General features: G+C 45.5%; 1 protein-coding gene across 1 annotated transcript; it reads right to left on the bottom strand.

Annotated features, from left to right (window-relative positions):
* Positions 1-269: 269 nt before the first annotated feature.
* SOX11 (SRY-box transcription factor 11) lies at positions 270-5,596 on the bottom strand. The gene has a single exon (XM_033939578.1). The coding sequence runs from the start codon at positions 5,439-5,441 to the stop codon at positions 4,335-4,337; it is 1,107 nt and encodes a 368-aa protein (XP_033795469.1). The 5' UTR covers positions 5,442-5,596; the 3' UTR covers positions 270-4,334.
* Positions 5,597-10,122: the final 4,526 nt, after the last annotated feature.

The raw sequence follows: 10,122 nt of genomic DNA, 5'->3' as shown, positions 1-10,122 counted from the left end.
GGAATTAAAAATACACCATGTTGATTTAAATCTGTTATTTGTAAATATAATATCCCTTAGGGAAAATCATTGCATCATTGGTGTATAATATGAAAGAACATCTCAAAATGTGCAGGAGTCTACAAATTTGGGGGAAAAAAGTGTTATGTATAAATTAGTATGCTTCTTTCACCATATTGTTACTCATCTGTCACAAAGTGGGTATCTTCAGTTGACTCTTGGTACAGCTGACAACCAAAAGAAAAAAAAAATAAATAAAGACACTGATATACAATGAGCAAGGTCTTTTATTTTATTTTTTTTATTATTATAGATAAGGTACAAACAGTTTGCTTGTCATTTTAGTACTCATTTAATAAATAGATTTAACCAAATCTCTTGTCAGAGGAAACAAAAACATGTGTCTGAAAATAATACCTTCAGGTATTTGAAATTTACCTTTCATTATGTCTTGGAAAATTTGTGCAGGCTGGATTTTCATTTAAAAGGTCTTGAAGTGGTTTTCCCTTAAAATTACCAGCACAGTGAATTGTAATTGCAAGCAGATGGCCCATTCAATGGTGGGTTAGGAATAATTAACCCAAGCACTGGGCAATACCTCTGTCAGTCAACTACTCTAATAGTGAACAGCTAAAGATAATGCTGCCTCCTCCAGCCAACATCTGCTTCAGCATAAACCTCAGTCCCAGTTAAGTTGAGGCTTTTGTGAGCCATTCCACTAAAAAAGAATCTTAAAATAGAAATGTATCAACATTCATATAAATGTGAAGCAGATTTTTTTTTCAGACTGCTACACTGATTATTTCAAGATAATTTTAATTGAATGGAAGTATATTAGGCTAACACCCTTTATTCTGCCGTTGTGTTCAGTTGCAAACCAGTTATTTCCTAATTTATACTTTAATGTATATTTTGGAGCCTCACCATTCTTTATAATCAATTTAAACTATGCTCTGTTACTTTGATAAATATCTGGTCAGTAAAATATATAGTGTAACTATTTTGCAGCTAGCTTGCAAACACCAGTTAGTCTTGATGGTGTTTTGTTCCCTGGTAATATATTAGGTTTAGGTCAACCTCTTCTTTTTTTGTGTGTGGGCAAACCTTCCAAGGCACCATCGCTTAAGGCTAGTCACCATCTTCCCTAGACACTGATGACATCACCCTCAAGATCGCAATTACTTCTTTAGAAATAGTCGCTCTGCATCCTGGCTAGGCTGGGGGCAGGGGGAAAATAATCATCAAAATCTCATTCATTACTGACCCAAGAGAGTGGAAAGTTGATTTTCCAAAGGAATGGCCAGTAAATAGAGAGGTTCTCTAGCCATGGTGCTATGGTGGGATTTTGTGCATTTATTTACAAGTTTGGCAAAGGCGTCCCTTTTTTTTTTTTTTTTTGTCTGTAGCTGGTTTAATAGCGATGCCGCCGCATTTGAACGGTCTCGCCTCACCCAGCCTCGGGAGGGGAGGGACAAGGCTGCAGAGGGAGCCCGCTGCCTGGGCCACCAGAGGCAGGAACAATGAAAGAGGAATAACCTACTCACAGCTACCTAGACGAGCAGGTCATAGAAATTACACCAACGTGGCAGCTCACAAATTACACTACTGAGAGCGCCTGGAAGACTAGAAAGGTTTTTTTTTTTTTTTTTTTTTTAATTGGGCATGCTACTACAATCAGCACTACTGCAACTAAATTTCTGGTAGGGATCTGGATAAATTCTATCGCTTGAGACCTGAGGAAATGCAATTAACTGTAGCCCTGTCTTTCCCTTACTGATAAGGCGAACGTGCCTGCACGGCTGATGGGGGGGGGGGGGTTGTATATCAGGTAACCCCTAAGGAAAACAATGGCCACAATTCGGTGGGAGAGGGGGAGGGTGGTTTTCACTATGTTTCTTCTAAAGAGACACCTGCGTGTAACAGGAATGAGAAAATTAGGGTACAATGCCCCTCTTTTTTATAATTTCCAAGATCCGACTCCCCTCAGTTCACTTTACAAATCCCAGCGCCACGCCCATCGACTGCCCAAGCGAGCGGAAGCTGCAGAACAGAAGCATGCGCGCGCTCCCCCCAAGTGCCGAAAGCACAAATCTCTTCCCGCCAAAGCTGCCACCAGCAGTGCCTGCCACCCCCCACCCCCCACCCGCCTCAGCTGGAAACCCACAGCTGGAGAGGCGGACAAACCGAGCTGTGACCACACCGGATATTCGCTTTAGAAGCCACACAGAAAGCGCTATCGACATTTAAATCTGTGTCCCAAAAGGTGCTGAGCTGCCGACGCTATTTGGAGCAAATCGGGACCGTTGGCTCATCTGCCCCCCCCTCCAAAAAAAAAATAATAATAATAAAAAATAAATAAATAAACGGCGCCGCCAATATCCGCTGTCTGCCCCTCCCCCAAACCAGATTTAATTATTCACGGCCGCTCTTATTTCGAAGTATTAACTAGATTAGTGCCCCAATATCATGCAGGTTCTGGCAAGACAGGAAAGGAAGGAGCAACTCATTTATTATCGCTCTTCCTCTCGCCTACACTCTTTCCCGCCAGCTGGTCATGCAAAGCTGCAGGATATTGGGAAGGCGGTCAGACAACACGCTCAGACACCCAAACAGAATCCAGAAAATAACACAAATAATAATGAAAAACCCGGCCAAGTCAGGCCCACACGGTCTGGGGGGGGGGGGGGCCATCGCTGTGGATTTTGATTGGACGCATATAAAAATGCGGACAACTACAAAAAAAAAATGCATACGACTATGCAAATGTTCGCAGCTCCCAGCTTTTAGAAGGTGATGCCTCCTCGCCCTGCCCCCCCACAATCTATTTGTAGCCTTAAGCCTGGGGGGAGGGGTGTAGGGGGAGGAGGAAGTTAGCAATTATTTATTTCTACAGATTTTAGTGAATTAAAAACCAGTTCTTATGTTAAAAATGTAGTATTTTGTGTATTCCTTAGGAGCTCTGATAGTGGACAAGTGGCTCACCTGAAACATGCAGCTCGTCTGGCTTTCGCCTGCTTTTTATTTTTGTGGATATGAAGGCTACATTGTCTATTACGGAAACTAATCTCGATACAAGTTTCTATCAGTTCCAGCTGATTTATTAAAATCCATCAAGCTACAGACTTTCAGCAATTAAAAAAACAAACAAAAAAAACAAACAGGCAATGATGTTAACAGTGCATGCGTCTGCTTTCTCATCATTTGCTAGAAAATATGCAGACGATCTGTACTTTTTCTTAGTTTATATTGCACAAAATGAGAAACTTTACCATGTGCCTTTGCTAAAAATCGAATATCCAGTTTATACCTTCCATCTAGGGCCCACCCACATATCACAGCATATGATATACATAAATTCCTACTATAGTACAGTACACATACAATCTTTAAACTAAGATAACAGCTCTGAGGTCTATACCACCATTTTTCAATAAATCTTTACCTACAAATATTGAACAAATCTGATCTATAACTGTACAAAAAGTGTTTCAAAACCACAAGGCCTTTAGATGCAAGGATTTCAAATTGTAATCCTTCTTTTTTTTAAATTAGGACTTAATGTACCAACATACTTGCATGCTAAAACAGAGGAAAGGGGAAGGAGGGAGGAAGAAGTGCCTGAAAAGTTTACTGAAAAGAAAACAAACAAACAAAAAAAAAAAAACAGGAATGTTCCCTTTCAACTGTACAAAAATACGCCTGAAAATATTTTAAATTTTTAAAAAAGACTGAGGTCTGTTATGTATCAAAAATGTGTCAATACCTTTTGTACTGAGGTCTAGGTTGTCTGATATTCAAGGAGGTATAGGGAACAAGTTACAAAAAAAAGTTGGCAAGTAGAAATCACATTGTAAAACCATACATTTGATCTTGATCTTTGATTTGTAAAGTAAACTCTGATCTTAGTTCACAGTTATAAGAAGCATTTGTTCAGTCTGCATGTTTCAGCTCCCTGCAGCTTGTTATTAATCAGATGCATAGAAGAGATCAGTTTTTCTCCCTCCAGAAATAAAACTAAAATAAAACAGTTCCAATGGTCCCTTGATTCAACAGTTTAAGATGTTGCAGGAAAAAATAAAAACCCTCCCCCCTTGATCAATCATTGTGCTGCCCCCCCCCCCCCTCTAAAAAAATTGCAGACCATCTTCCAGACTTCAATACGACAAGATTCAGACAGCGCCTTCTTTATAATTTTCCGAGTCCCATTTGCCTTTTCTTGTGATCAGCAATTCAGATCACAAAGCAGGCAGGGCTGGAACAAACGGGAGACCCGAGCTTACATTTTTTTTTTTTTAATTCCACGGTTCCATTCTTCTTTTCATATTTTCTTGGCATCAGTAAGTGAACACCAGGTCTGAAAAGTTAGCTTCTAGCCAGTCCCCTGCGATCATTTCACTCAATTCGGGCGTACAGTAATCTGGAAATTCAAAATGAGAGCCCAGACTGCCCTCGCTGAAGGAATCCAAATCCTTATCCACGAGAGAGAGAGAGAGGTTTCCTGAGCTGGAGTTTCCCAGCTCGGATGCCTGAGGATTTTGTGAGAAATTTAAGCTCAAATCAAACATCAAATCGTCCGTCTTTTCACAGGATGAGGTAGAAACGGATCGGGATGAAGCCAAGGAAATTGTGGACTGCGCCGAGCTTTGCTTGGTGATGTTTTTGAAATTGTAGTAAAGTCTGCTATTAGCAGATGCATTTCTGACATCTTCGTACATGCTGGCTCCCTCTGTGGACTCTGAAGAGCTTAAGGTGGGACTAGCCGGTACTTTAGCTACATTGTATTGCCCAATTTGCTCCTCGTCTTCCTCCTGCTTTATCCTTATCTGCAGTTCGTCGTCGTCTTCGTCCTCTTCATCCTCCTCGTCCATAAACACACATTTAACAGTTTTATTCGCTTTAAGGTTTTCAAAAATAAAGTCTTCCCCATAATCATTGCAGACTTTTACACCGGGTTTGCTAGATTTCAGTTTGTTACATTTTTTCCCAGAGCTCTTGGCACTCTTGCTGCTGGTGCTTGGATTTTTCTCCGGCGTTTGTCCGGAATTCTGTTTGGCAGAAGCATCGATTTTAGGCTTTTTCCTTGGCCGGTATTTGTAATCGGGATAATCTGCCATGTGTTTCAGCCGCAGGCGCTCAGCTTCCCGAATGAAAGGAATTTTCTCAATGTCCTTAAGCATTTTCCAGCGCTTTCCCAGCCTCTTGGAGATTTCAGCGTTGTGCATGTCCGGTGACTGTTCCATGATTTTTCTTCTTTCAATTTTAGACCACACCATGAAAGCATTCATTGGTCTTTTGATGTGCCCAGTAGCTGTTTTACACCAGTCTGGGTCGCTTTCATCAAGGGCTACCGGACTGCAAGCCATAAACTCCCCCTCTTCGGTGTCTGTTGCTTCTCTAGGCTGATTACTGTCTGTTTCCGAGCTTTCAGCCTGCTGCACCATTGCTTATTCTATTTTCTCTTGTTTTGCAGGGGTTTTCGTGTAACGCAGCTTCAGATTCCCAAAGCCGCACTTTTATTTCATTTGATCTGCAGCTCCAGCTTAGAGCTGCTTAACGTTTCAGACACCCTGCCAGCGTACGTACCTTCTTCTGTAAAACTTGCAAGCTCTCACTGAACTAGATCTTAGGGGCTCTCATATGGATGACATCACACACGCAGCAAACCAATCAAGTTGGCAGGCTCCTCCCATTTTAGCCTGTTTCACCTAAATGATACACCCACTGTGTTTAATTGGAGCCAGACGCTGTTAGTGGGAGAGGCCTTTTCTGACGAGGTGGGGGTGGGTTGGGGGGAGGGGGTTACAAAACTACAGTACTTGCTTCTGGTGTATGGGTGACGGGGGTTATTATCTGCTTTTTTCTGCTTTATTTATATATATATATATCTTTCATGTCTAGTTCTGTGAAATGATAGCATTTTCTGCTCCACAGCATTTAACACCTTGCTACTATATCAGTTTATTAAAAAACGACAGTTATCAGTTTATTATTAAACTGATAACAGTCATTTTTATTATATATATATATATATAGGAGCACGAGGAGCAAATAAGGTTTTCCCCGAATTAACATTACACTGGAAATGGAAAATTACACAATGTTGATGGCTGAAACGATGTTTTAAGAGCTTCGTCTTTAAAGTGCTGTTAATGCAGATAGGTCTGTTGTTGTAGGAAATAGGTTTAGATTTGCTGCAAAGAGAAAGTATTCAATTAACAGATAAGGTTGTAGATAGGTAACTGATAAGCACCCATCTTGCAGCTTGTCTGTGTGCCCTCTGACACTTCTAATAACCCTGTTATAAAAATCTAGCATCCAACCATCTCCTCTTTGCTATGATTTAAGAAGATAAACAGGACACACGTATACAATTCCATCCTGTCTGAGGGGATTGTCACATCCCTTGAAAGATTAATTGTAGGAATCCAAAATGTTTTATAATAGATATTTTAATCAAGGAATTTAGAAAAAAAAAAGGGAATAACAAAGGAAACGGAACCTCATAGAATAACTTACTTTTACGTGTGTTTTTATGTAAACCGCGTAGGATGTATGCGGTATAAATTTATTTAAAATAAATAAATAATAATTATTATTATTAATTTTAAGAAACTACAAGATCCTGTACAGGATTCAGTGCATTAGGGAACATATACTTGTATTACTTTTGATCGTGTAAGTAGCATAAATAAATCACTGTTTTGTTTTATTTAATATAAAGCCAAGAGCTCGTGTCAACGAGCGACTTTTAACGCGGAGCTGGGCGGCCTGCAAGGTTGCCCATTGGTTAGGTGAGGGGGGGTCAAGTTGGGGAAAGGTGGCAAGGTCCGCAGTGGGGGAGGTCTTTCCCGCCATGGGATTGACCTCCGATTGTTTAGGGCCGTGGCCGGAGGGAATTATGAGAAGAGGTAATAAAAGATGGGCTCTCGGAGAAGCCTAACAGTTTCCGGTCCTCCGAGGCAGCTTTGCGGCGGTGGCGGGTTCATGCGGGGCTTCCGGCCTACCTTTCTCGTTGGCTCGTGGTTCCCTTTTGCCTCGCAGTTTGAGAGCTGCGGAGCGTGTCGGCGGTTCCAGGCAGCAGTGCGAGTTGGGCGGGAGAATGGCGCGCGCACCCACCAGCGATCATGAAGAGCCCGCAAAACTGTCCCTGCTGGCTGGTGACTTGCTCAACGAAGACGAGCAGGCGCTAGTGAGTGGGGTTGAAATGGGGGGGAGATTGTTACTTCCTAGGCGATTGCGTTCGGCAGCACGAACTGCGATCGCGCTGGAGGTAGTGGGGGAGGTGCCGGCTCAGGGAAGTGGTCCGGGGTCAGCCCGCAAGGGCAGAGGCAGACTGCCTGGAGTCCGGGGGAGGAGTCGGGGTGCACCTGGTGCAGGAGGTGGGGCTGTGAGGGTACCGGCTGTCATGGCTTTGCCTGCAGCTAGTGTTTCTCAGGCTGCACCTTGGGATGAGGAGGTGATAGATGCAGTGCTGGAGACAGGCCAGCAGTAAGTGCTGGTTTCTTACCCTGTGGGGGGCAGGGAGCCTGGTGGAGGGCGGCGGAGGCGCAGGTCAGCCCCTCAACATCTGGGGAGGGTTGAGGGTTGCCGGCAGGCACGTTGGGTGGCAGGGACCACTTGGGGACCTGGCCTCTGGACTGCGGTTCCATCTCCATTCCCTGGAGCTGTTCCGCTGCCGCCATGGGGTCTGGGCGCCACTGCGGGAGGTGGATCGGGGGGTTTTGAGGGAGTTGGGGGCCAGAGAGCAGGGGCTTGTCCCACAGGGCTAACTTACTCTCATGCTGTGCAGGTTGCTGGCTCCTGTCCAGATTTTTTCCCACAGGACCTCGCTGTTGGATGTGAGTGTGTGGCAGAGACGTCCGCTGCTGGAATGTCTTGAGGCGGAATGGAGAAAGTCCCACAGAGTGGAGTCAAGGAGTTTGTGCAGGCGGATCGTCAGCGTCCGGCTACGGTGGTTACTGTGGATGGCACCACTCCTGGAGCGGTCGGAGGCGAACGCGGACCTGGAGGTGACCGGACTATGGGTAACATGGCTCTAGGGGCTGGGGCTAGTGATAAGGGAAAATGGGGGAAGGGGAAGGATAGAAAGGGTCGTCGGGGTAGGGTTTCTTCTTTGTCCTCTTCGTCTTCTTTAACATCTTCCTCTTCTAAGTTGTCTTCCTCTTCGGGGTCACCTTGGCGGGAAGCGGGAGAGAGGTTGGTGCAGGAGGGTGATGACCGGGGGGATCCGGCGCTTGTGGCGCTATCACAGCTGTGGGAGAAGGTTCCGCGGTTGCTCTGTCATAAGATTAGGAAGCGTGCATGCGTTGACATTTTTAAGCTCATGGAGGGCTGGGTAAGCGGATGGAAGATGAGTAAGAAAGAGGGGGGAAAGCCAAAAGTGGGTGTGGTTTCTCGTAATGTTTTAAACTGGACGCAAGCGTTTTTACGGTTAGCCTGTATCTGGGGCCGGGAACGCCCCCAGGATTACGGCCTTTTGCTGGCCTATGCAGACTCCATCCTCGATGCGTGACAGTGGTTTGGGGGTTGGGCGTGGCTCAACTACGACGAAGCGTTCCATGATAAAATGGAAAAGAACAGACACATGTCATGGGGTACTCAGGACATTAATCTGTGGCTCACCCATATGGCGAAACCCGGGGGGTCTGGAACGAGTTATTCGGGAAATCCGGAACAACAGGCCCCTGGGGAGGGTGCGTTCCTTTCGTCCCACAGTGGGGCCAGGGGTGGCCCCGGTCTCTGTTGGAAGTTCAATAAATCTGCATGTTCTTTTACTGACTGTTGCTTTCGTCACGCCTGTTCCCTGTGTGGTCAGGGACACTCGGCTCTCAAGTGCCCCAAGAAAGGAGCTTGGGTGTCTCCCGCCCTAACTAAGTGAGGTTGGGGCACCTGGGTTGCCAACCCCGGTCCGGGTGGTCACTCTTCGGCCTTGGCTGGATCAGTACGGTGATTTGAAGGCAGCAGCGGTTTTGGCGGGGGGTTTTAGCGAGGGTTTTGTGATTCCGTATGCGCTTCCGTTGGCTAATGTGCAGGCTTCCAACGCTTCCTCAGTTTCCCAGCTGCGGGTGGAGGTATGGCAAAAATTGCGAGAGGAAATCGGGAAGGGGCAGGTTGCGGGGCCTCTCCAGGAGCGCCCATTCCCAGTGTTGATGTTGTCCTCACTGGCGATTATTCCGAAGAAGGAGCCGGGCAAATATTGCTTGATTCATAACTTGTCTAGGCCCGTGGGGCGATCAGTGAATGACAGTATTCCGCGTGATCTCTGTTCTATACGCTACATATCCTTTGACTGTGCATTACGACTCATTCAGCAAGCGGGTTGTGGGGCATTGTTGGCCAAAGTGGGCATCGAGTCTGCCTTTCGGCTGTTGCCGGTTCATTCTTCCTCGTATCCGTTCCTGGGATTTCGGTTTGAGGGTGCCTTTTATTTTGATCGCTGTTTGCCAATAGGGTGTTCCATATCTTGCACCTTCTTTGAGTTTTTCAGTTCATTCCTACACTGGGTTACGGCTCGGCGAGCGGGGAGGGATTCCGTGGTTCATTACCTGGATGATTTTCTTTTTGTCGGAGCGGCGGGTTCTGGTGATTGCAAGCTGTTAAAATCCACTTTCGAGGGCATGTCTGCGGAATTCAGGGTGCCGTTGTCGGCCGATAAATCCGAAGGGCCTACTATTTGTCTCACATTCTTAGAGATAGAGATTGACTCAGTTGCCATGGTGACTCGGCTTCCTCAGGGTAAGGTGCGGCAGCTGTTGGACTTGATCTAGCTGGTAGGGGTACCAGCAAACTTACTCTGTGGGTGGTTCAGTCTTTTTTGGAGTCCCTTAACTTTGCCTGTAGGGTCTTGCCTATGGGCCATGCTTTTTCACATAGACTGGTGGCAGCGACATTGGGAGTTCGTGACCATAGACCCTTTGTTCGTATTACGGCTGGGATTCGGGTGGATTTGTGCATGTGGGCTCTTTTTATTGCTCCCGATACATTGGGAGTTCGTGACCACAGACACTTTGTTCGTATTACGGTTGGGATTTGGGCGGATCTGCGCATGTGGGCCCTTTTTATTGCTCCCGATACAGCATCCTGATATTTCTAATTTGGATCTCGAGCTGCAGTCAGATGCTG

The sequence above is a fragment of the Geotrypetes seraphini genome, chromosome 3 (assembly GCF_902459505.1).
Source record: "Geotrypetes seraphini chromosome 3, aGeoSer1.1, whole genome shotgun sequence".
In the NCBI taxonomy this organism is placed as follows: domain Eukaryota; kingdom Metazoa; phylum Chordata; class Amphibia; order Gymnophiona; family Dermophiidae; genus Geotrypetes; species Geotrypetes seraphini.
This window is presented reverse-complemented; position numbering and strand designations above follow the sequence as displayed.